We start from the raw sequence: 27421 nt of genomic DNA on the forward strand, positions 1-27421 counted from the left end.
TGAATTAGCCCCATAATGCACTGTAAAAATTAAGCTGCCCATTATTTGTGGGTTACATGCAAAGCAGCCAGTATTTACCCTGCCTGCAAGAAAATAAATGCATTTGCCCCTCACCCTTGCAGTGCAATGAGGTTTGTCCAGGTGCACAGTTATGTGCGCTTTATTGCTTTACGCACAACTCAGAATCAGGACCTTAAGCTAGGTGCACACACATACAATTGTTGGGGCATTCTTTTGATTCCGGACCCTGTTCGTGAGATAGCTTAAGAGTGTGTAAGCACCTTTGATCATGTGTTTTATTAGAGGAAAACTGGTTGCATGTGAAGAGCAGGTTTTATGGTATTCCAAATATTCACCAGATGCGATGGTACAATGTCAGACCACAATAAGTGAAATGCATATGCACTTTTAAACCTTCTGTCCGATGTTCCTCAGCTGCAGAGCTGCCTTTGCGTCTTTTCAGCAGATATTTGAGATAGAGGCGTTTCACAGAAAGTAGATTGTGAAAGTGTGTACACACGAATCAGCGTATTGATTGGGCCTTTCTGGTGGTAAGTTTAAAAGAAAGTACGATTGCACCAGTGTGTACCTAGCCTTAGACACATAGAAATGTGTACTTTAGAGGTTGCAAAATAAAAGTTTGAAACGGCTTCAATACAATCTATTCTTTCATCATCGCAAGTTAAACAATATAAAACACAAATCATGAATTTGAACTTTATTGCTCCTGCTGAAGATTCCAAATTCACATGACAACTTTTTTTTTCTAAAAATATAGAAATCAAAATGTACATCTGTTACAAGAGCATTAAAACCTATACATACAAATCACGGCAGTTTCAACATAAAAGTTAAATCATTTAACACGTTAAAAAATAAAATTGCTATTTTGAAGTTGAGGACATGCACAATTATACAGATCCCCTCCCAAAAATAAAAGTTCACCTATTTCAGGTATGAACCCGTAGATCAAACTGGTTAAAAAGTCAATGTAAGCATTCCAGAACTACCAATTTGCGCAATTCCTACGGAGGGTTTATGTACAGTTTGGTCAGAGAACTTCCAGAGGCTACAAGATTTGAGTGTGTGTGTGTGTGTGTGTGTGTGTGTGTGTGTGTGTGTGTGTGTGTGTGTGTGTGTGTGTGTGTGTGTGTGTGTGTGTGTGTGTGTGGTTTTTTTCCCAGGGTTCCACAGTTACAAAGCTTCCAGTAATATGTTGTAGGCAAAGTTAGTTCTCCAGCGATTGTGCCATTGCCTGCAAAAAGGAGACGACATGTAAGAACAAGTAACCAAAAATAAGAATTTACTTACCGATAATTCTATTTCTCGGAGTCCGTAGTGGATGCTGGGGTTCCTGAAAGGACCATGGGGAATAGCGGCTCCGCAGGAGACAGGGCACAAAAAAGTAAAGCTTTACTAGGTCAGGTGGTGTGCACTGGCTCCTCCCCCTATGACCCTCCTCCAGACTCCAGTTAGGTACTGTGCCCGGACGAGCATACACAATAAGGGAGGCATTTTGAATCCCGGGTAAGACTCATACCAGCCACACCAATCACACCGTACAACTTGTGATCTAAACCCAGTTAACAGTATGACAACAGAAAGGGCCTCTTAAAGATGGCTCCTTAACAATAACCCGAATTAGTTAACAATAACTATGTACAAGTATTGCAGATAATCCGCACTTGGGATGGGCGCCCAGCATCCACTACGGACTCCGAGAAATAGAATTATCGGTAAGTAAATTCTTATTTTCTCTATCGTCCTAAGTGGATGCTGGGGTTCCTGAAAGGACCATGGGGATTATACCAAAGCTCCCAAACGGGCGGGAGAGTGCGGATGACTCTGCAGCACCGAATGAGAGAACTCCAGGTCCTCCTTTGCCAGGGTATCAAATTTGTAAAATTTTACAAACGTGTTCTCCCCCGACCACGTAGCTGCTCGGCAGAGTTGTAATGCCGAGACCCCTCGGGCAGCCGCCCAAGATGAGCCCACCTTCCTTGTGGAGTGGGCTTTTACAGTTTTAGGCTGTGGCAGGCCTGCCACAGAATGTGCAAGTTGAATTGTGTTACAAATCCAACGAGCAATCGACTGCTTAGAAGCAGGTGCGCCCAACTTGTTGGGTGCATACAATATAAACAGCGAGTCAGATTTTCTGACTCCAGCCGTCCTTGCAATGTATATTTTTAAGGCTCTGACAACGTCCAACAACTTGGAGTCCTCCAAGTCGCTAGTGGCCGCAGGCACCACCATAGGTTGGTTCAGATGAAATGCTGATACCACTTTAGGGAGAAAATGCGGACGAGTCCGCAGTTCTGCCCTATCCGAATGGAAGATTAGATAAGGACTTTTATAAGATAAAGCCGCCAATTCAGATACTCTCCTGGCAGAGGCCAGGGCTAGTAACATAGTCACTTTCAATGTGAGATATTTCAAATCCACCTTTTTCAATGGTTCAAACCAATGGGATTTGAGGAAATCTAAAACTACATTTAGATCCCACGGTGCCACCGGAGGCACCACAGGAGGCTGTATATGCAGTACTCCCTTGACAAAAGTCTGGACCTCAGGGACAGAGGCCAATTCTTTTTGGAAGAATATTGACAGGGCCGAAATTTGAACCTTAATGGATCCCAATTTGAGACCCATAGATAATCCTGATTGCAGGAAATGTAGGAAACGACCCAGTTGGAATTCCTCCGTCGGAACCCTCCGATCCTCGCACCACGCTACATATTTTCGCCAAATGCGGTGATAATGTTTCACGGTGACTTCCTTCCGTGCCTTAATCAAGGTAGGAATGACTTCTTCTGGAATGCCTTTCCCTTTTAGGATCTGGCGTTCAACCGCCATGCCGTCAAACGCAGCCGCGGTAAGTCTTGAAAAAGACAGGGACCCTGCTGTAGCAGGTCCCTTCTCAGAGGTAGAGGCCACGGTTCGTCCGTGAGCATCTCTTGAAGTTCCGGATACCAAGTCCTTCTCGGCCAATCCGGAACCACTAGTATTGTTCTTACTCTTCTTTGCCGTATGATCTTCAATACCTTTGGTATGAGCGGCAGAGGAGGAAACACATACACTGACTGGTACACCCAAGGAGTTACCAGTGCGTCCACAGCTATTGCCTGTGGATCTCTTGACCTGGCGCAATATTTGTCCAGTTTCTTGTTGAGGCGAGACGCCATCATGTCTACAATTGGTCTTTCCCAACGGTCTATTAACATGTTGAAGACTTCTGGATGTAGACCCCACTCTCCCGGATGAAGATCGTGTCTGCTGAGGAAGTCTGCTTCCCAGTTGTCCACGCCCGGGATGAACACTGCTGACAGTGCTATCACGTGATTCTCCGCCCAGCGAAGAATCTTGGCAGCTTCTGCCATTGCACTCCTGCTTCTTGTGCCGCCCTGCCTGTTTACATGGGCGACCGCCGTGATGTTGTCCGACTGAATCAACACCGGCTTTCCTTGCAGGAGAAGTTCCGCCTGGCTTAGAGCATTGTAGATTGCTCTTAGTTCCAGAATGTTTATGTGAAGAGACTTTTCCAGACTCGTCCATACTCCCTGGAAGTTTCTTCCTTGTGTGACTGCTCCCCAGCCTCTCAGGCTGGCGTCCGTGGTCACCAGGATCCAATCCTGAATGCCGAATCTGCGGCCTTCTAATAGGTGAGCCTTCTGCAACCACCACAGAAGTGACACCCTTGTCTTTGGTGACAGGGTTATTCGCAGGTGCATCTGCAGATGCGACCCTGACCATTTGTCCAACAGATCCCTTTGGAATATTCTTGCATGGAATCTGCCGAATGGAATTGCTTCGTAAGAAGCCACCATTTTTCCCAGGACTCTTGTGCATTGATGTACTGACACTTTTCCTGGTTTTAGGAGGTTCCTGACCAGATCGGATAACTCCTTGGCTTTTTCCTCTGGAAGGAAAACCTTTTTCTGAACCGTGTCCAGAATCATTCCTAGGAACAGCAGACGAGTTGTCGGGATTAAATGGGATTTTGGAATATTCAGAATCCACCCGTGTTGTCTTAGCACCTCTTGAGATAGTGCTAAAGCTGTCTCCAGCTGTTCTCTGGACCTTGCCCTTATTAGGAGATCGTCCAAGTATGGGATAACTAATACGCCTTTTCTTCGAAGAAGAATCATCATCTCGGCCATTACCTTGGTAAAGACCCGAGGCGCCGTGGACAATCCGAACGGCAGCGTCTGAAACTGATAGTGACAGTTTTGAACAATGAACCTGAGGTACCCCTGGTGTGCGGGGTAAATCGGAACGTGTAGATACGCATCCTTGATGTCCAAGGATACCATAAAGTCCCCTTCTTCCAGGTTCGCTATCACTGCTCTGAGTGACTCCATCTTGAACTTGAACTTTTTTATGTAGAGGTTCAAGGACTTCAGATTTAGAATAGGCCTTACCGAGCCATCCGGCTTCGGTACCACAAATAGAGTGGAATAATACCCCTTTCCTTGTTGTAATAGGGGTACTTTGACTATCACCTGCTGAGCGTACAGCTTGTGAATGGCTTCCAACACCCTCTCCCTTTCGGAAGAGACGGTTGGTAAGGCAGACTTCAGGAAACGATGAGGAGGATCCGTCTCTAATTCCAACCTGTACCCCTGAGATATTATCTGCAGGATCCAGGGGTCTACCTGCGAGTGAGCCCACTGCGCGCTGTAATTTTTGAGACGGCCCCCCACTGTCCCCGAGTCCGCTTGAGAGGCCCCAGCGTCATGCTGAGGTTTTTGCAGGAGCCGGGGAGGGCTTCTGTTCCTGGGAAGGAGCTGCCTGTTGGTGTCTCTTCCCTCTTCCTCTGCCTCGTGGCAGGTACGACAAGCCCTTTGCTCTCTTATTTTTGTAGGAGCGAAAAGGCTGCGGTTGAAAGGTCGGTGCCTTTCTCTGTTGGGGAGTGACTTGAGGTAAAAAAGTGGATTTCCCGGCAGTAGCCGTGGCCACCAAGTCTGATAGACCAACTCCAAATAACTCCTCCCCTTTATACGGCAAAACCTCCATGTGACGTTTTGAATCCGCATCGCCTGTCCACTGTCGTGTCCATAAGGCTCTTCTGGCTGAAATGGACATAGCACTCACCCGAGATGCCAGTGTGCAAATATCCCTCTGTGCATCACGCATATAGATAAATGCATCCTTTATTTGTTCTAACGACAGTAAAACATTGTCCCTATCTAGGGTATCAATATTTTCAATCAGGGATTCTGACCAAACTACTCCAGCACTGCACATCCAGGCAGTTGCTATAGCTGGTCGTAGTATAACACCTGCATGTGTGTATATATTCTTTTGAATAACTTCCATCTTTCTATCTGATGGATCCTTAAGTGCGGCCGTCTCAGGAGAGGGTAACGCCACTTGTTTGGATAAGCGTGTGAGCGCCTTGTCCACCTTAGGGGGTGTTTCCCAGCGCGCCCTAACCTCTGGCGGGAAAGGGTATAATGCCAATAACTTTTTTGAAATTATCAACTTTTTATCAGGAGCAACCCACGCTTCATCACACACGTCATTTAATTCTTCTGATTCAGGAAAAACTGTTTGTAGTTTTTTCACACCATACATAATACCCTGTTTTACGGTATCTGTAGTATCAGCTAAATGTAACGTCTCCTTCATTGCCAAAATCATATAACGTGTGGCCCTACTGGAAAATACGTTTGAATTTCTACCGTCGTCACTGGAATCAGTGCCCGTGTCTGGGTCTGTGTCGACCGACTGAGGCAAAGGGCGTTTTACAGCCCCTGACGGTGTTTGAGGCGCCTGGACAGGCATTAATTGATTGTCCGGCCGCCTCATGTCCTCAACTGACTGTTTAAGGGAAGATAAACCATCACGTAATTCCACAAATAAAGGCATCCATTCTGGTGTCGACCCCCTGGGGGGTGACATCTGCATATTTGGCAATTGCTCCGCCTCCACACCAATATCGTCCTCATACATGTCGACACCACGTACCGACACACACCGCAAACTCACAGGGAATGCTCTAATGAAGACAGGACCCACTAGCCCTTTTGGGGAGACAGAGGGAGAGTCTGCCAGCACACACCACAAAGCGCTATATATACAAGGGATATCCTTATATTAAGTGCTCCCTTATAGCTGCTTTAATATATATATATATAGCCATTAATGTGCCCCCCCTCTCTGTTTTACCCTGTTTCTGTAGTGCAGTGCAGGGGAGAGACCTGGGAGCCGTTCTGACCAGCGGAGCTGTGACAGAAAATGGCGCCGTGTGCTGAGGAGATAGGCCCCGCCCCTTTTTCGGCGGGTTCTTCTCCCGCTATTTTTCCAGTCAGGCAGGGGTTAAATATCTCCATATAGCCCCTATGGGCTATATGTGAGGTATTTTTAGCCTTGTATAAGGTTTATATTTGCCTCTCAGAGCGCCCCCCCCCAGCGCTCTGCACCCTCAGTGACTGCCCAGTGAAGTGTGCTGAGAGGAAAATGGCGCACAGCTGCAGTGCTGTGCGCTACCTTATGAAGACTGAGGAGTCTTCAGCCGCCGGTTTCCGGACCTCTTCACGCTTCAGCATCTGCAAGGGGGTCGGCGGCGCGGCTCCGGGACCGGACTCCACGGCTGGGCCTGTGTTCGATCCCTCTGGAGCTAATGGTGTCCAGTAGCCAAGCAGCAAATCCACTCTGCATGCAGGTGAGTTTACTACTTTCCCCCTAAGTCCCACGTTGCAGTGATCCTGTTGCCAGCAGGACTCACTGTAAAGAAAAAAACCTAAACTAAACTTTCTCTAAGCAGCTCTTTAGGAGAGCCACCTAGATTGCACCCTTCTCGTTCGGGCACAAAATCTAACTGGAGTCTGGAGGAGGGTCATAGGGGGAGGAGCCAGTGCACACCACCTGACCTAGTAAAGCTTTACTTTTTTGTGCCCTGTCTCCTGCGGAGCCGCTATTCCCCATGGTCCTTTCAGGAACCCCAGCATCCACTTAGGACGATAGAGAAATGTATTATAATGTAGAGTGAAATTTAACAGAAACCAACTAATACAGCAATTTACTTAGATTCTGTGGGATGTAGTCACAATCTTGGCGGTCGGGATCCCGGCGGTCAGCATACTGACACCGGGATCTCGGCCGCTAGAATGCCGGCAGGGGTCCGAGGGCTATTCCCACTCGTGGGTTTCCACGACACCCATAGAGTGGGAATAGAAACTGTAGCAAGCGCAGTGAGCCTGCAAGGGACTTTGTTGCACTCGCCCCCTTCCGGCATTCTGGAAGCTGGAATCCTGACATCGGCATGCTGACCGCCGGAAACCCAACAGTCGTTATCCCGAACCCAGCCCGATTCTGTGTGTTGGCAAACCCTTCATGCTGCAACTTCCCAGCACAAATGAATGGGTATCCCACACTTTACAATCACTTGTATTGTATAAATTGTGCTACTCTGTGCAAAGTCATAAATAAAGGAAGAGATCAACATGTATCAATCTTAGAGCATTTAAGAGCAATGCTGTGTACAACCTGAGTGACACATGAGCTGACCAACCATTCTGCCGACCGAGCAACCGGTAAGTTATACCCATTCAATATGTCTGCCCAAATATCACAGTTGGGTGGGCATTTAAATCTGCCTGTCCTGTTGTAAGGTCATTGTCGGCGGCATGTGTACTGTTGCCCGTACACACCGGTAGATGCACCGATATATCGGCCTTGCTTCAGGGCCAACCTGATTTGTCTGTGAACATAGTCATTCACACACATATTGGCTGTACACACTCACTGATGCACTAGCTATACATCATTCGCCAGCTGTATGGACAATAAAGCCTACCCACCCTTAGAAACAAAGTATATATTTTTTATTTTATTTTTTTTTACAGATTAGTAGATAGCAGTTGAGGAACAAAAGTTGCAATAATGAAGATTAAATATATACATTTTGTTGGCATCTGAACAGGTTTGGTTTAAAAAAAAAATAATAAAAAAAACTTTTTATTGTATTTTAATAACATAGTATTTGAGGTTGGGGGAAAAAAAAAAAAAAAAGACACTTTGTCCATTGAGTTCAACCCATTTGTGGTCTCCTAAGCAGGTTTATTTGGTCTAAAGTCTTGACTGATGCCGATGTCAGCGGTTGCGTTTTATCCCTCTTTTTGTAGTAACTATAGTGCAAGATTATGCACCATAACCCTGGATATCCTTATCCATTAGGAATTTATCTAACCCACTCTTAAAGGTGTTGACTGAGGGGGTCATTCCAAGTTGATCGTAGCCGTGCTAAATTTAGCACAGCTACGATCATGCGGCGCCCAGCACAGGGCTAGTCCGCCCTGCATGTCGGTGCATGTGTGGTTCTGACCTGAACGCTACGCTGTGAAAAACTGCAGCTTGCGATCGGGTCAGAATGACCCCCTGAGTCCGCCATTACAACTACCTCAGGCAGGGAATTCCAAACACGTATTGTCCTTACCGTGAAAAAGCCTTTGCGCCGTGATGTGCGGAACCTCCTCTCCTCTAACCTAAGCGAGTGTCCCCGAGTCCTCTGCGTTGATCTAACCAAAAACAGGTCCCACGCAAGCTCTGAGTATTTGTAGATGTTGATCATGTCCCCTCGGTCTCCTCTTTTCCAGTGTAAACATGCCTAGTCTTGCAAGCCTTTCCTCGTATTCTAGTGTCTCCATGCCCTTAATTAGTTTGGTTACCCGCCTCTGAACCTTTTCAGGCTCCAGGATATCCTTTTTGTAGTATGGTGGCCAGAATTGTACAGTATTCAAGGTGTGGCCTCACTAGTGATTTATAACGGGAGTATAACACTCTCGTCCCTTGCATCAATTCCCCGCTTTATGCATGCTAATATCTTATTAGCCTTCTTTGCTGCCATCCTACATTGGGTACTGCTGCTTAGTTTGCTATCTATGAGAACACCCAAGTCCTTTTCCAGTACAGAATCCCCTAATTTTACCCCATTCAGTATGTAGATGTTATTTTTGTTCTTGCTACCACAATGTATTACCTTACACTTGTCTGTATTGAAGGACATTCTCCATTTGGTTGCCCATGCTTCTAATTTAACTAAGTTGTTCTGAAGAGACTCAGCATCCTCCTCCTATTTATAACCTTACACAATTTGGTATAATCTGCAAAAATTGACACCATGCTCTCTAGACCTTCTGTTAGGTCGTTAATGAAAATGTTGAACAATAGCGGTCCTAGTACCGAGCCTTGAGGCACACCACTTAGTACTTTAGTCCAATTTGAAAAGGACCCATTAACCACAACGCACTGCTCCCTATTATCTACCCAATTTTTGACCCAAGTGCATATTGTGCTCCCTAGCCCTATTTCTTGTAGCTTGTAGATAATAAGCAAAACGTCATATAACCTTTAAGCTGGGTACACATTAACCAACAATTTGAGCGATTTGCCCAATAACTTTGATTCATTAGGACAAAATATGTCAAATTGTCCTAATGTGTACTCCCTTCATTGCTAGTGATAAGTGTTCCTGTGAGTCGCTAGAGACAACCCTGTCGTCTTTACATTCAGTTCTATCGGCTGTTTTCGCTAGCGATGCTACGCTGCAAGATGCCGACACCCCTACTGGGTCAGTCGCTCCCGATCTCATGGGTACACATCATCATTTACTGTATCTTGGAAATTTTTTTTTTTTTTTTACAAGATTCCCATGCTCCGTATATATAAATGCAATCTACTTGTTAAATTGGGAGTGGTAAATAATGGGTGTGGGGACGGGAGTGGTCCATGGTATAACATTCATGGAACTTTGTTCAAAAGTGCTAGTTACTACTGAATTACAAGAGTAAAAGATTTTTTTAAATCTAGGACAGATTAGTATACAAGAAGGCAAAACATTTGGGTCACTTTAGACCTACAGCTGCCATAGGTTTCCAGTTAGCATTTAGGATTTGACTAGCGCTTAGAAATGAGTTTCATCTAGAATTAATAATCAGCGGGCGGACAAATTTGGGGTTTCATTAATAGACCATATAAACTAAAAGAAGCCTTCATTAGAACAAGAGGTTCATTTTCATGCTAGGAACGCTCTTTGACTGAGAGAGTAGCTGTTTGGAGCTTTACCTATCCTATGCCCCTTTTTCATCTTCTTTATTAAAAAAGCTATTGCTAAGAGGGAGCCAGTTCTATCAGTTCTGTTCAGTCTGCGTACATGTAAGAGGATAGTCTATGGCAAGGATGCTCAACAGTTGTTGTGAAACTATACATCCCAGCATGCCCTGCCACAGTTCTGCTATTAGCAAATGCTAAAAATAAATGACAGAGGATGCTGGGATGTGTAGTTTCACAACAGTTGGCGGGCCGCATGTTGAGCAGCCCTGGTCTATGGGTTTCAAAGTAACAGACAATACTCTTTTAGAAAATGTACTCAATGCACCAAAATATATCTGTATAATGGCCCAACATATTCTGGATATTCATTAACACAGCTGCCAGGCTGTTAACCAACCAGCCTCATTCTAGCCACATAACACCCATCCTCTACTCTCTTCACTGGCTGCCTGTAAGATGGCGAATCATCTTCAAGATTGGCTTACTGGGTTTTAAAGCACTACATGACCAGGGCCTAAGGTACCTGAAGCAGCTTTTGATTCCATACTGCCCCACTCGATTAATCTGTAGATGAAGGACTTTTAGCAGTACCTAGAATCTCCTGTAATTCATCTGGGGGTCGAGCTTTTAGTCATGCGGCTCCGACTCTATGGAACTCACTTCCCCGCACAGTGCGAGAGGCCCCAACTACAGAATCCTTCAAAAACAGACTTTCCTGTTTACTCAAGCATTTCCATAATTGTCCCTTTAGTATCTACATGTTTCTGTATTTTATGAAAAGCTGTTCTGTACTTCATTGTGTCTGTACTATATTATGCTATGTATCTGTTAAGCGCCTCGATTCCTGTTGGAGAAAGCACGCTATATAAAATAAAATTATTATTAGTATGGTTGTACACTCACCAGGGGGGTCCTTTCACCAAATTTGCTCCAAAATGTCATTTTAACTGTATTTTTGTGTCCTGTCCGTTGGTCAAAGGTATTGCATTGGTCAAATGGAGGGCTGTATAAGTGCAGGCTCACAGCGGTCTCTGTGTGACTTGGGTTCTCCACTCGGTGAAGACCAATAGAATCTAAGCGGGTGAAGTCAATGTTAATGTTAAACAGATTAATTAAATGAAAAGTACCAATTTATAATTTAGTTATTAGATTGTAAACAAGAGATCTACAATACATTATATACATTAATCTGTAAAGCATCCATGAACAGTTTCTACCATTGGCATATGTATAATGGGTGCAGTGTGTGCGGCCCATTGTGACTGTCGGCACACCCAGTTGAGGCATTACTATACCTCCATTTTGAAGCAGACACTCACCCCAACTCATTATCGAGTACTCTGATGGTGGGAGATATCATTTAAATACCTTGCCATACAATATAAAAAGGACTTTTTTGCATGCAAGGCTATTGAGAGCATCCCAAATTGCATTCAGTATAAATGTTCCCTTCCATATCCTACCATAAATATAAATGACTGCTGAAAGCCAATGTCAGCTTTGTAAGTAAGTCTTAGTAGTTCCCAGTGGCTTCACATGCTGCATTCTCAGCTATTTGTTTCCACTGGTTGTTCCACACTGCATGCAGGGATCATCCTACGGGTTGCTAAATATTACCAGCAAAGCAGAAATGCTTTTCACAATACTTGGAGTTATTACACTGCAGTGTACAATCTTTTACATGAATTCAGTTTTAGGCATATAAAAGGTCACATCTTACCACTAGCCCTAAGGTCAGTTTAGGCTTATACGGCTGTTTGGGTGATTTGCTGTACAAATTGGAGCACAGCTAACACAGGCAGATGAAGACTGAGGATGTGAGGATATACTGTAGTGACCATCATCTGACCACATTTTCTGCTACCTCCAATACATCTCAGAATGCAGCCAATAGATCTCAGCTGATTTACTACCACTATGCTAGGAAAGAATGTAGGGCTAAGCCAACCTAATTGACCACCATGGTCACAACAAAGTAGGTGAAGTTAAGTTTGGTTATTTTTGGCCCACAATCTCCTTCTCCTTCTCCTTCTCTCTTCCTAAAACCCTCCTATCCATTCTGTTCATGCACAATGATGTTTATACAATACAATAGTTAATAGATGTAGCCTAGCAGCAGGTGGACACAAACAAACAATGACACACTGCAAAGTATAACCCAGAGGTGTGCAAGCCTGGGGCAAGGGACAAAGCATTTCCCAATTTTACTCAGTCTGCATAGAAACAGGATACAACTATGTTTAGAATTTTTATCCCTTAGTATTTAGCACAACTACATGGAACACTTGAGATTAGAGTCATTAATGGCTTCATCAGTGATTGGTCTGTAGAAAGGGAAGAAATTTGTGCATAGAACAGATCACGTAGGGATGACTATATAAACAAATTGTCTTACCTTGAACATAAGCCCTTGGATATAAATATTATCAATTAAAAAATAGAATATTCACAGCAAGATCATAAACTTCTCAGAAGTGAAGCCAAGCGAGCTACAGCAATAATAGATAAACTATTGTAGTTCAGGCCTTCGATTAGCTCTAGATAAAGCAGCCTGTAAACGGCCAGATAACATAGCAACAACTGTTGCATAACCATTTCCTCTGTGATGTGGAAACACACAATACTCCAGCGTAATTGCACTAAGTGGCTGATCCGGAGTAACCGTATGAGAGTTTGTGGAGGGTGTCTTGCGTGCTTTCACACTGTGGGGTCTATTTACCAAGCTTTGGATGAAGATAAAGTGGACGGAGATAAAGTACCAGCCAATCAGCTCCTAACTGCCATGTTATAGCCTGGGTATAAAAAATGGCAGTTAGGAGCTGATTTGCTGGTACTTTTTTTTCTCCGTAGACTTTACCTCCATCCAAGGCTTAGTAAATCGACCCCTGTATATGAGCCGGCATGGAGTGCATGCAAGCACTGGCAATGCTGAGCCATACACCTTTCAATCTCATCCACACTTATGACTGAAGAGGAGTCCTTGGGTTGTAAAGGGATATTCCCACACAGGCAAAGTTCAATGACAACGTGACAACGCAAACACAAGATATGCAGAGTTGGACGTAATCGTAAATATGCCTTTTTCCAGGTGTATCTTTTGCACCTACTTTATGGTAGATACAAGGGTGTACTGATAACTAGTAGCAAATGATGCTCATACACACGGGTGGCAATATATACCCAAATTACTTCCAACTTCCATAACAGTAGCAGAAATATCATCACTTAGAAAGGCCGTTTCCATGAACAACGTAGGATACTTTAGTTAAGGTCGATTATAATTAGAGTTGTGCGCGGACCCTATGTTTTGGTTCCAATTCCTTATCGTGTTTTGGTGTTAGTTTTGGTAAAACAACCCTTAAGTGTTTTGGTTCCAATTCAGATTGATTTAAAAAATAATAATTTTTTCCCCCCAAAAACAGCTAGAATCATGTAATTTTTGCAATGCAAACCCCAATATTAAGAGTTAAAATCCAAATTCAGAACCACAGGAAAATTCAAACTGGGACTTCGTTCAGATCTTGTTTATGTTCTGTTCGGATCCACAAAATGCGTGTGGATCTGGTTTCTGAAGAACCGAACATCTATAATTATAATGTTTTAAAATATATTGGTTGATATGGTTTCCCTATTCAAAGATAGAAAAGGAATTACCGTTAATATAGGCACATTGATTCAGCTTGAGCACGCCTTCCGATCTCTTCATCATAGTGCCATTTGTCTTCTTCTGTGGCCACTCATACATAGTCTCCTTCAGATTGCCCTGGAGTATCTTCAAGAAGCAGTGCGAGTTGGTGTGATCATGGATACTGCTACAAGGGGGGGGGGGGGATGAGATGAGCCAGTTCAGTCAGGTATATATAAAATAAAATAAAATCCAAAAAATAAGATTTTACTCACCGGTAAATCTATTTCTCGTAGTCCGTAGTGGATGCTGGGACTCCGTAAGGACCATGGGGAATAGCGGCTCCGCAGGAGACTAGGCACAACTAAAGAAAGCTTTAGGACTACCTGGTGTGCACTGGCTCCTCCCTCTATGACCCTCCTCCAGACCTCAGTTAGGATACTGTGCCCGGAAGAGCTGACACAATAAGGAAGGTTTGAATCCCGGGTAAGACTCATACCAGCCACACCAATCACACCGTATAACTCGTGATACTATACCCAGTTAACAGTATGAAATATAACTGAGCCTCTCAACGGATGGCTCAACAATAACCCTTTAGTTAACAATAACTATATACAAGTATTGCAGACAATCCGCACTTGGGATGGGCGCCCAGCATCCACTACGGACTACGAGAAATAGATTTACCGGTGAGTAAAATCTTATTTTCTCTGATGTCCTAAGTGGATGCTGGGACTCCGTAAGGACCATGGGGATTATACCAAAGCTCCCAAACGGGCGGGAGAGTGCGGATGACTCTGCAGCACCGAATGAGCAAACTCTAGGTCCTCCTCAGCCAGGGCATCAAACTTGTAAAATTTAGCAAATGTGTTTGACCCCGACCAAGTAGCTGCTCGGCAAAGTTGTAAAGCCGAGACCCCTCGGGCAGCCGCCCAAGAAGAGCCCACCTTCCTCGTGGAATGGCTTTCACTGATCTAGGATGCGGCAGTCCAGCCGCAGAATGTGCAAGCTGAATCGTACTACAAATCCAGCGAGCAATAGTCTGCATTGAAGCAGGAGCACCCAGCTTGTTGGGTGCATACAGGATAAATAGAGAGTCAGTTTTCCTGACACTAGCTGTCCTGGAAACATAAATTTTCACGGCCCTGACTACGTCCAACAACTTGGAATCCTCCAAGTCGTTAGTAGCCGCAGGCACTACAATAGGTTGGTTCAAATGAAAAGCTGATACCACCTTAGGGAGAAACTGGGGACGAGTCCTCAATTCTGCCCTATCCATATGGAAAATCAGATAAGGGCTTTTATATGACAAAGCCGCCAATTCTGACACACGCCTGGCCGAAGCCAAGGCCAACAGCATGACCACTTTCCACGTGAGATACTTCAAATCCACGGTTTTTAGTGGCTCAAACCAATGTGACTTTAGGAAATTCAACACCACGTTGTGATCCCAAGGTGCCACTGGAGGCACAAAAGGGGGTTGAATATGCAGCACTCCCTAAACAAATGTCTGAACATCAGGCAGTGAAGCCAGTTCTTTCTGGAAGAAAAATCGACAGAGCCGAAATCTGGACCTTAATGGAACCCAATTTTAGGCCCATAGTCACCCCTGACTGTAGGAAGTGCAAAAAACGGCCCAACTGAAATTTCTCCGTTGGGCCTTCCTGGCCTCACACCACGCAACATATTTTCGCCATATGCGGTGATAATGGTTTGCGGTCACTTCTTTCCTAGCTTTAATCAGCGTAGGGATGACTTCCTCCGGAATGCCCTTTTCCTTCAGGATCCGGCGTTCAACCGCCATGCCATCAAACGCAGCCGCGGTAAGTCTTGGAACAGACAGGGCCCCTGCTGCAGCAGGTCCTGTCTGAGCGGCAGAGGCCATGGGTCCTCTGAGATCATTTTTTGAAGTTCTGGGTACCAAGCTCTTCTTGGCCAATCCGGAACCACGAGTATAGTTCTTACTCCTCTCCTTCTTATTATTCTCAGGAGGGAACACATACACCGACTGGTACCCCCACGGTGTTACCAGAGCGTCCACAGCTATCGTCTGAGGGTCCCTTGACCTGGCGCAATATCGTTTTAGCTTTTTGTTGAGGCGGGACGCCATCATGTCCACCTGTGGCCATTCCCAATGGTGTACAATCATTTGGAAGACTTCTGGATGAAGTCCCCACTCTCCCGAGTGGAGGTCGTGCCTGCTGAGAAAGTCTGCTTCCCAGTTGTCCACTCCGGGAATGAACACTGCTGACAGTGCTAACACATGATTTTCCGCCCATCGGAAAATCCTCGTGGCTTCTGCCATCGCCATCCTGCTTCTTGTGCTGCCCTGTTGGTTTACATGGGCGACCGCCGTAATGTTGTCTGACTGGATCAGCACCGGCTGGTGTTGAAGCAGGGTCTAGCCTGACTTAGGGCATTGTGAATGGCCCTTAGTTCCAGAATATTTATGTGTAGGGAAGTCTCCTGATTCGACCATAGTACTTGAAAGTTTCTTCCCTGTGTGACTGCCCCCCAGCCTCGAAGGCTGGCATCCGTGGTCACCAGGACCCAGTCCTGTATGCCGAATCTGCGGCCGTCTAGAAGATGAGCACTCTGCAGCCACCACAACAGCGACACCCTGGCCCTTGGAGACAGGGTTATCAGCCGATGCATCTGAAGATGCGACCCGGACCACTTGTCCAACAGATCCCACTGGGAAATCCTTGCATGGAACCTGCCGAATGGAATTTCTTCGTAAGAAGCTACCATCTTTCCCAGGACTCGCGTGCATTGATGCACCGACACCTGTATTTGTTTTAGGAGGTCTCTGACTAGAGATGACAACTCCTTGGCCTTCTCCTCCGGGAGAAACACTTTTTTCTGTTCTGTGTCCAGAACCATACCCAGGAACAGTAGACGCGTCGTAGGAACCAGCTGCGACTTTGGAATATTCAGAATCCAGCCGTGCTGTTGTAGCACTTCACGAGATAGTGCTACTCCGACCAACAACTGCTCCCTGGACCTCGCCTTTATAAGGAGATCGTCCAAGTACGGGATAATTATAACTCCCTTTTTTCGAAGGAGTATCATCATTTCGGCCATTACCTTGGTAAATACCCTCGGTGCCGGGGACAGACCAACGGCAACGTCTGGAATTGGTAATGACAGTCCTGTACCACAATTTTGAGGTACTCCTGGTGAGGAGGGTAAATGGGGACATGCAGGTAAGCATCCTTGATGTCCAGTGATACCATGTAATCCCTTTCGTCCAGACTTGCAATAACCGCCCTGGGCGATTCCATTTTGAACTTGAACCTTCGTATAGAAGTGTTCAAGGATTTCAATTTTAGAATGGGTCTCACCGAACCGTCCGGTTTCGGTACCACAACCATTGTGGAATAGTAACCCCGGCCTTGTTGAAGGAGGGGTACCTTGATTATCACCTGCTGGAGTACAGCTTGTGAATTGCCGCCAATACTACCTCCCCTCGAGGGCAGCAGGCAAGGCTGATTTGAGGTAACGGCGAGGGGGAGTCGCCTCGAACTCCAGCTTGTATCCCAGTGATACTACTTGCAGAACCCAGGGATCCACCTGTGAGCGAGCCCACTGGTTGCTGAAGTTCCCAAGAAGCGCCCCCACCGCACCTGGCTCCACCTGTGGAGCCCCAGCGTCATGCGGTGGACACAGAGGAAGCGGGGGAAGATTTTTGATCATGGGAACTGGCTGTCTGGTGCAGCTTTTTCCCTCTTCCCTTGTCTCTGTGCAGAAAGGAAGCGCCTTTGACCCGCTTGCTTTTCTGAAGCCGAAAGGACTGTACCTGATAATACGGTGCTTTCTTAGGCTGTGAGGAAACCTGAGGTAAAAAAAAATTCTTTCCCAGCTGTTGCTGTGGATACGAGGTCCCAGAGACCATCCCCAAACAATTCCTCACCCTTATAAGGCAGAATCTTCATGTGCCTTCTAAAGTCAGCATCGCCTGTCCACTGCCGGGTCCCTAATACCCTCCTGGCAGAATGGACATTGCAGTAATTCTGGATGCCAGCCGACAAATATCCCTCTGTGCATCCCTCATATATAAGACGACGTCTTTAATATGCTCTATGGTTAGCAAAATAGTATCCCTGTCCTGACAGGGTAATAGACCACGCTGTAGCAGCACTATCCATGCTGAGGCAATTGCAGGTCTCAATATAGTACCTGAGTGCGTATATACAGACTTCAGGATAGCCTCCTGCATTTTATCAGCAGGCTCCTTCAAAGTGGCCGTATCCTAAGACGGCAGTGCCACCTTTTTTGACAAACGTGTGAGCGCCTTATCCACCCTAGGGGATATCTCCCAACGTGACCTATCCTCTGGCGGGAAAGGGTACGCCATCAGTAACTTTTTAGAAATTACCAGTTTCTTATCGGGGGAACACCACGCTTCTTCACACACTTCATTCACTCATCTGATGGGGGAACAAAACACTGGCTGCTTTTTCTCCCCAAACATAAAACCCCTTTTTTGTGGTACTTGGGTTAATGTCAGAAATGTGTAACACATTTTTCATTGCCGAGATCATGCAACAGATGTACCTAGTGGATTGTGTATATGTCTCAACCTCGTCGACACTGGAGTCAGACTCCGTGTCGACATCTGTGTCTGCCATCTGAGGTAGCGGGCGTTTTTGAGCCCCTGATGGCCTTTGAGACGCCTGGGCAGGCGCGGGCTGAGAAGCCGGCTGTCCCACAGCTGTTACGTCATCCAGCCTTTTATGTAAGGAGTTGACACTGTTGGTTAATACCTTCCACCTATCCATCCACTCAGGTGTCGGCCTCGCAGGGGGGGACATCACATTTATCGGCATCTGCTCCGCCTCCACATAAGCCTCCTCATCAAACATGTCGACACAGCCGTACCGACACACCGCACACACACAGGGAATGCTCTGACAGAGGACAGGACCCCACAAAGCCCTTTGGGGAGACAGAGAGAGAGTATGCCAGCACACACCAGAGCGCTATATAACACAGGGATGAACACTATAACTGAGTGATTTTCCCTTATAGCTGCTTATATATATACTGCTGCGCCTACATTTAGTGCCCCCCCTCTCTTTTTTACCCTTTGTAGTCTTAAAACTGCAGGGGAGAGCCTGGGAGCGATCCTTCCAGCGGAGCTGTGAGGGAAAAATGGCGCCAGTGTGCTGAGGGAGATAGCCCTGCCCCTTTTTCGGCTGACTTCTCCCGCTTTTTTACGGATCTCTGGCAGGGGTATTTTTCACATATATAGCCTCTAGGACTATATATTGTGATTTTTTTTGCCAGCCAAGGTGTTAATATTGCTGCTCAGGGCGCCCCCCCCCCCCCCCCAGCGCCCTGCACCCATCAGTGACCGAAGTCTTCTGCCGCCGATTTTCAGGACCATCTTCTTGCTTCTGGCTCTGTAAGGGGGGCGGCGGCGCGGCTCCGGGACCGGACGATCGAGGTCGGGCCCTGTGTTAGATTCCCTCTGGAACTAATGGTGTCCAGTAGCCTAAGAAGCCCAAGCTAGCTGCAAGCAGGTAGGTTCGCTTCTTCTCCCCTTAGTCCCTCGTAGCAGTGAGTCTGTTGCCAGCAGATCTCACTGAAAATAAAAAACCTAAATTAAACTTTCTTTTTCTAGGAGCTCAGGAGAGCCCCTAGTGTGCATCCAGCTCAGCCGGGCACAAGATTCTAACTGAGGTCTGGAGGAGGGTCATAGAGGGAGGAGCCAGTGCACACCAGGTAGTCCTAAAGCTTTCTTTAGTTGTGCCCAGTCTCCTGCGGAGCCGCTATTCCCCATGGTCCTTACGGAGTCCCAGCATCCACTTAGGACGTCAGAGAAACAAACCAACACTAATATATATATATATATATATATATATATATATATATATATATATATATATATATATATATATATATATATATTAGTCAGTTTGTCCTGCTGCTTATACAATATAATCACCTGCTAACAAGTAAATGTGTATGGCTGTACAAGTAGTATAAATACTGTAACCTGCCCATTTTTTCGCATGCATGTCACAAAATACATTAAGCCACCTCAAGCCTGGAATAGCCAATAAGTCTCAGTGGAGCAATAATCTTTATAAAGCTTTGCTCTTACAGCCACAGAAACAGTATGATTTGCAGTGGCTGCAGCTTAGACTCCCTGCTGGCGGTGACTCCTACCTGCCATCTTCAGGGGGGCTGCCTGTGACGGCACCTCCCTCTGCTTTGCCCGCACCTGCCAACACGCCATGAGGTAAGGTGGTATTAACAAAAAATAACTAAACATTTGCGCTAGCCACAGTCACTGTTGGAGATAAAAATAAAACCCCACAGTGCGCACTAACTTCTATGGGCTGCATCGGCTGCAGCCCATAGAAGCACATTACAGCTGCCATGGAGAATTTGCGTATGTGCACTTGCATCGCGTTCACCTCAGCGACTTCCACAGACTGCATATGCTGCAGTCCTAGAAGCAAAGTACTGCTAGCAGAAAGGCTTCCTATTGGAAACCCTATTTGCCACTCCCAGCCCTGCATGTGATTATCAGATTGTGCTTCCAATAGGAAGCGCTGCAATCACTCGGAGCTCACTGATGGTGGTGGATTTCTACGGGGGGGGGGGGGCTGCCCCCTGCCATTAGCCATGCTGTTCTTGTTACCGCACACATCCCAAAACTCAGGGCCATTTTAACATAAAGGCACACTGGGCAGCAAGCCCAGGCCACACAATTCTGGGGGCCTTTGAGTCAGAGCCAGCCTGCAGCCAGACATTGAATGGCTGTCAGCATGCTGACTGACTAGTCCAGCCATCCATCAGAGTGCTGACAGCCATTTACTGTATGGAGAGATGGCTCAGAATTGCAAGCGGGGAACGTTATGTTGTTTTTTTTATTGGTTCCCATGAACTGGTGTGTACGGGGATTCAGTATTATTTACCGGCAGACAGGATGCTGGCTGTCAATATTCAGACAGCGGCATCTCGGCCGCCAGAAAGCCACCAGCGGGGCTTGAGGGCTCGGTGGCTCCCTGCACTCGCTAAAAGATCTATTCCCACTCTATGGGTGTCGTAGACACCCACGAGTGGGAATAGTCCTGTTGCACTGAGGTTCCAGCTGTCGGTATTGTCGACTGTCGGGATTCCGGCATCGGTGTCCTGACCGCCGGGATCCCAACAGCCGGAAAATTAAACACATTGCTTTGCTCAGGACCTACAATTAGGCAGCCCTGCTGATACGGGATATGGTTGTTAGGTCGAGCCAACTTAGGTCGACACTCATTAGGTCGACCACTGAAGGTCGACGTGGCCATTAGGTCGACATGTACATTAGTTTTTCTAATTTTTTTTCCAATTTTGGGATTTTTTTCATACTTAAACGATCCACGTGGACTACGATTGGAACGATAACCTGTGCCAAGCGCAGCGGTAATGGAGCGAGGCACCTTGCCTGAAGCATTCGCGAGCCATGCGAGGGGACACGGTGCACTAATTTGGGTTCCCCATCACTTTATGGAGAAAACTACACCAAAAAAAAAACAAAAAACTTATGTCGACCGTTTGACCTGTCGACCTAGTACATGTCGACCTAACGCCAAAGTCGACCTTCAGTGGTCGACCTAAGTTGGGTCGACCCAACGACCCATACCCGCTGATACTTCCTTATTCACCTGTATAGTGATAGGGGTAGGAAAATTCTGTTTAAACATACTTTTCATTTATTTGACATTTTTGAGTTTTTATTTGTTTGTTTTAGTTTTAATGACTTGTATGTTTAAATAAGTAGAAATTACAAAATGTTTAACTGCTGTTATTGCAAGTAACACATGGAAGGCACACAGCAGCAAACAACGTTACTACTGGAAAATAAGAATTTACTTACCGATAATTCTATTTCTCATAGTCCGTAGTGGATGCTGGGGACTCCGAAAGGACCATGGGGAATAGCGGCTCCGCAGGAGACTGGGCACAAAGTAAAAGCTTTAGGACTAGCTGGTGTGCACTGGCTCCTCCCCCTATGACCCTCCTCCAAGCCTCAGTTAGGATACTGTGCCCGAACGAGCGTACACAATAAGGAAGGATTTTGAATCCCGGGTAAGACTCATACCAGCCACACCAATCACACCGTACAACTTGTGATCTGAACCCAGTTAACAGCATGATAACAGAAGGAGCCTCTGAAAAGATGGCTCACAATAATAACCCGATTTTTGTAACAATAACTATGTACAAGTAATGCAGACAATCCGCACTTGGGATGGGCGCCCAGCATCCACTACGGACTATGAGAAATAGAATTATCGGTAAGTAAATTCTTATTTTCTCTAACGTCCTAGTGGATGCTGGGGACTCCGAAAGGACCATGGGGATTATACCAAAGCTCCCAAACGGGCGGGAGAGTGCGGATGACTCTGCAGCACCGAATGAGAGAACTCCAGGTCCTCCTCAGCCAGGGTATCAAATTTGTAGAATTTAGCAAACGTGTTTGCCCCTGACCGAGTAGCTGCTCGGCAAAGTTGTAAAGCCGAGACCCCTCGGGCAGCCGCCCAAGATGAGCCCACTTTCCGTGTGGAATGGGCTTTTACAGATTTTGGCTGTGGCAGGCCTGCCACAGAATGTGCAAGCTGAATTGTACTACAAATCCAACGAGCAATCGTCTGCTTAGAAGCAGGAGCACCCAGCTTGTTGGGTGCATACAGGATAACAGCGAATCAGATTTTCTGACTCCAGCCTTCCTGGAACATATATTTTCAGGGCCCTGACTACGTCCAGCAACTTGGAATCCTCCAAGTCCCTAGTAGCCGCAGGCACCACAATAGGCTGGTTTAAGTGAAATGCTGAAACCACCTTAGGAAGAAATTGAGGACGAGTCCTCAATTCTGCCCTGTCCGTATGAAAAATTAGGTAAGGGCTTTTATAGGATAAAGCCGCCAATTCTGAGACACGCCTGGCTGAAGCCAGGGCTAACAGCATTACCACTTTCCATGTGAGATATTTTAAGTCCACAGTGGTGAGTGGTTCAAACCAATGTGATTTTAGGAATCCCAAAACTACATTGAGATCCCAAGGTGCCACTGGAGGCACAAAAGGAGGCTGTATATGCAGTACTCCCTTGACAAACGTCTGAACTTCAGGAACAGAAGCCAGTTCTTTTTGGAAGAATATTGACAGGGCCGAAATTTGAACCTTAATGGACCCTAATTTGAGGCCCATAGACAGTCCTGTTTGCAGGAAATGCAGGAAACGACCCAGTTGAAATTCCTCTGTAGGGGCCTTCCTGGCCTCGCACCACGCAACATATTTACGCCAAATACGGTGATAATGTTGTATGGTTACATCCTTCCTGGCTTTGATCAGGGTAGGGATGACTTCCTCCGGAATGCCTTTTTCCTTCAGGATCCGGCGTTCAACCGCCATGCCGTCAAACGCAGCCGCGGTAAGTCTTGGAACAGACATGGTCCCTGCTGGAGCAGGTCCTTTCTTAGAGGTAGAGGCCACGGGTCTTCCGTGAGCATCTCTTGAATTTCCGGGTACCAAGTCCTTCTTGGCCAATCCGGAGCCACGAGTATAGTCTTTACTCCTCTCCTTCTTATGATTCTCAGTACTTTTGGTATGAGAGGAAGAGGAGGGAACACATACACTGACTGGTACACCCACGGTGTTACCAGAGCGTCCACAGCTATTGCCTGAGGGTCCCTTGACCTGGCGCAATATCTGTCCAGTTTTTTGTTGAGGCGGGACGCCATCATGTCCACCTTTGGTTTTTCCCAACGGTTCACAATCATGTGGAAGACTTCTGGGTGAAGTCCCCACTCCCCCGGGTGAAGATCGTGTCTGCTGAGGAAGTCTGCTTCCCAGTTGTCCACTCCCGGAATGAACACTGGCGACAGTGCTATCACATGATTCTCCGCCCAGCGAAGAATCCTTGCCACTTCCATCATTGCCCTCCTGCTTCTTGTGCCGCCCTGTCTGTTTACGTGGGCGACTGCCGTGATGTTGTCCGACTGGATCAACACCGGCTGACCCTGAAGCAGAGGTCTTGCCTGACTTAGGGCATTGTAAATGGCCCTTAGTTCCAGGATATTTATGTGAAGTGACGTTTCCATGCTTGACCACAAGCCCTGGAAATTTCTTCCCTGTGTGACTGCTCCCCAGCCTCTCAGGCTGGCATCCGTGGTCACCAGGACCCAATCCTGAATGCCGAATCTGCGGCCCTCTAGGAGATTAGCACTCTGTAACCACCACAGGAGAGACACCCTTGTCCTTGGAGACAGGGTTATCCGCTGATGCATTTGAAGATGCGATCCGGACCATTTGTCCAGCAGATCCCACTGAAAAGTTCTTGCGTGGAATCTGCCGAATGGAATCGCTTCGTAAGAAGCCACCATCTTTCCCAGGACCCTTGTGCATTGATGTACTGACACTTGGCCTGGTCTTAGGAGGTTCCTGACTAGGTCGGATAACTCCTTGGCTTTCTCCTCCGGGAGAAACACCTTTTTCTGTACTGTGTCCAGAATCATCCCTAGGAACAGCAGACGTGTCGTCGGAATCAGCTGCGATTTTGGAATATTTAGAATCCATCCGTGCTGTCGTAGTACTACTTGAGATAGTGCTACTCCGACCTCTAACTGTTCTCTGGACCTTGCCCTTATCAGGAGATCGTCCAAGTAAGGGATAATTAAGACGCCTTTTCTTCGAAGAAGAATCATCATTTCGGCCATTACCTTGGTAAAGACCCGGGGTGCCGTGGACAATCCAAATGGCAGCGTCTGAAACTGATAGTGACAGTTCTGTACCACAAACCTGAGGTACCCTTGGTGAGAAGGGCAAATTGGGACATGGAGGTAAGCATCCTTGATGTCCAGAGACACCATATAGTCCCCTTCTTCCAGGTTCGCTATCACTGCTCTGAGTGACTCCATCTTGAACTTGAACCCTTTTATGTAAGTGTTCAAGGATTTCAGATTTAAAATGGGTCTCACCGAGCCGTCCGGCTTCGGTACCACAAACAGCGTGGAATAATACCCCTTTTCCTGTTGTAGGAGGGGTACCTTGATTATCACCTGCTGGGAATACAGCTTGTGAATGGCTTCCAATACCGCCTCCCTGTCGGGGGGAGACGTTGGTAAAGCAGACTTCAGGAACCGGCGAGGGGGAGACGTCTCGAATTCCAATTTGTACCCCTGAGATACTACCTGCAGGATCCAGGGGTCCACTTGCGAGTGAGCCCACTGCGCGCTGAAATTCTTGAGACGGGCCCCCACCGTGCCTGAGTCCGCTTGTAAGGCCCCAGCGTCATGCTGAGGACTTGGCAGAAGCGGGGGAGGGCTTCTGTTCGTGGGAAGAGGCTGTTTGCTGCAGTCTTTTTCCCCTTCCTCTGCCCCGGGGCAGATATGAGTGGCCTTTTGCCCGCTTGCCCTTATGGGGACGAAAGGACTGAGCCTGAAAAGACGGTATCTTTTTCTGCTGTGAGGTGACTTGGGGTAAAAAGGTGGATTTTCCAGCCGTTGCCGTGGCCACCAGGTCCGATAGACCGACCCCAAATAACTCCTCCCCTTTATACGGCAATACTTCCATATGCCGTTTGGAATCCGCATCCCCTGACCACTGTCGCGTCCATAATCCTCTTCTGGCAGAAATGGACATCGCACTTACTCTTGATGCCAGAGTGCAAATATCCCTCTGTGCATCTCGCATATATAGAAATGCATCCTTTAAATGCTCTATAGTCAATAATATATTGTCCCTGTCCAGGGTATCAATATTTTCAGTCAGGGAATCCGACCAAGCCACCCCAGCACTGCACATCCAGGCTGAGGCGATTGCTGGTCGCAGTATAATACCAGTATGTGTGTATATACTTTTAAGGATATTTTCCAGCTTCCTATCAGCTGGTTCCTTGAGGGCGGCCGTATCAGGAGACGGTAACGCCACTTGTTTTGATAAGCGTGTGAGCGCCTTATCTACGCTAGGGGGTGTTTCCCAACGCGCCCTAACCTCTGGCGGGAAAGGGTATAATGCCAATAATTTTTTAGAAATTAGCAGTTTTTTATCGGGGGAAACCCACGCTTCATCACACACCTCATTTAATTCATCTGATTCAGGAAAAACTACGGGTAGTTTTTTCACACCCCACATAATACCCTTTTTTGTGGTACTTGTAGTATCAGAAATGTTCAAAACCTCCTTCATTGCCGTGATCATGTAACGTGTGGCCCTACTGGAAAATACGTTTGTTTCCTCACCGTCGACACTGGAGTCAGTGTCCGTGTCAGTATCGACCTGAGGTAACGGGCGTTTTATAGCCCCTGACGGTGTTTGAGACGCCTGTACAGGTATTAACTGATTTGCCGGCTGTCTCATGTCGTCAGTCTTTTGTAAAGTGCCGACACTATCACGTAATTCTTTCCATAAGACCATCCAGTCAGGTGTCGACTCCCTAGGGGGTGACATCACTAACACAGGCAATTTGCTCCGCCTCCACACCATTTTCCTCCTCATACATGTCGACACAGCGTACCGACACACAGCACACACACAGGGAATGCTCTGATAGAGGACAGGACCCCACTAGCCCTTTGGGGAGACAGAGGGAGAGTTTGCCAGCACACACCAGAGCGCTATATATATACAGGGATAACCTTATAGAAGTGTTTTTCCCTAATATAGCTGCTGTATATATTAATATGCCAATTTAGTGCCCCCCCTCTCTTGTTTTACCCTGTTTCTGTAGTGCAGGACTGCAGGGGAGAGTCAGGGAGCCTTCCTCCAACGGAGCTGTGAGGAAAAAATGGCGCTTGTGTGCTGAGGAGATAGGCTCCGCCCCTTTTTCGGCGGCCTTTCTCCCGCTTTTTTGTGGAAAACTGGCAGGGGTTAAATACATCCATATAGCCCAGGAGCTATATGTGATGTATTTTTAGCCATTTAAGGTATTTTCATTGCGTCCCAGGGCGCCCCCCCCCCAGCGCCCTGCACCCTCAGTGACCGGAGTGTGAAGTGTGCTGAGAGCAATGGCGCACAGCTGCGGTGCTGTGCGCTACCTTATTGAAGACAGGACGTCTTCTGCCGCCGATTTTCCGGACCTCTTCACTCTTCTGGCTCTGTAAGGGGGCCGGCGGCGCGGCTCCGGGACCCATCCATGGCTGGGCCTGTGATCGTCCCTCTGGAGCTAATGTCCAGTAGCCTAAGAAGCCCAATCCACTCTGCACGCAGGTGAGTTCGCTTCTTCTCCCCTTAGTCCCTCGATGCAGTGAGCCTGTTGCCAGCAGGTCTCACTGAAAATAAAAAAACCTATTTAAACTTTTACTCTAAGCAGCTCAGGAGAGCCACCTAGATTGCACCCTTCTCGTTCGGGCACAAAATCTTAACTGAGGCTTGGAGGAGGGTCATAGGGGGAGGAGCCAGTGCACACCAGCTAGTCCTAAAGCTTTTACTTTGTGCCCAGTCTCCTGCGGAGCCGCTATTCCCCATGGTCCTTTCGGAGTCCCCAGCATCCACTAGGACGTTACAGAAAATAGGATTTTAATACCTACCGGTAAATCCTTTTCTTTTAGTCCGTAGAGGATGCTGGGGACTCCAAAAGGACCATGGGGTATAGACGGCATCCGCAGGAGCTTGGGCACACTATAAAGACTTAAACTGGGTGTGAACTGGCTCCTCCCTCTATGCCCCTCCTCCAGACCTCAGTTATAGGAACTGTGCCCAGGAGAGACGGACATTTAGAGGAAAGGATTTTTGTTTAAACAAAGGGCG

General features: G+C 46.9%; 1 protein-coding gene across 1 annotated transcript in view; it reads right to left on the reverse strand.

Moving 5' to 3' along the window:
- Positions 1–703: 703 nt before the first annotated feature.
- The window catches only part of CDO1 (cysteine dioxygenase type 1), a 61763-nt gene continuing 35045 nt past the window's right edge, over positions 704–27421 (reverse strand). Inside the window, exons 3-5 of the mRNA XM_063964158.1 lie at positions 13708–13865; positions 10957–11126; positions 704–1255 (exon numbers count right to left, since the gene is read on the reverse strand). Coding sequence (XP_063820228.1) covers positions 1229–1255; positions 10957–11126; positions 13708–13865 — 355 coding nt within the window. The 3' untranslated portion in view covers positions 704–1228. The remainder of the gene's footprint in view (positions 1256–10956; positions 11127–13707; positions 13866–27421) is intronic.

Source organism: Pseudophryne corroboree, chromosome 1 (assembly GCF_028390025.1).
Source record: "Pseudophryne corroboree isolate aPseCor3 chromosome 1, aPseCor3.hap2, whole genome shotgun sequence".
Classification (NCBI taxonomy): Eukaryota; Metazoa; Chordata; class Amphibia; order Anura; family Myobatrachidae; genus Pseudophryne; species Pseudophryne corroboree.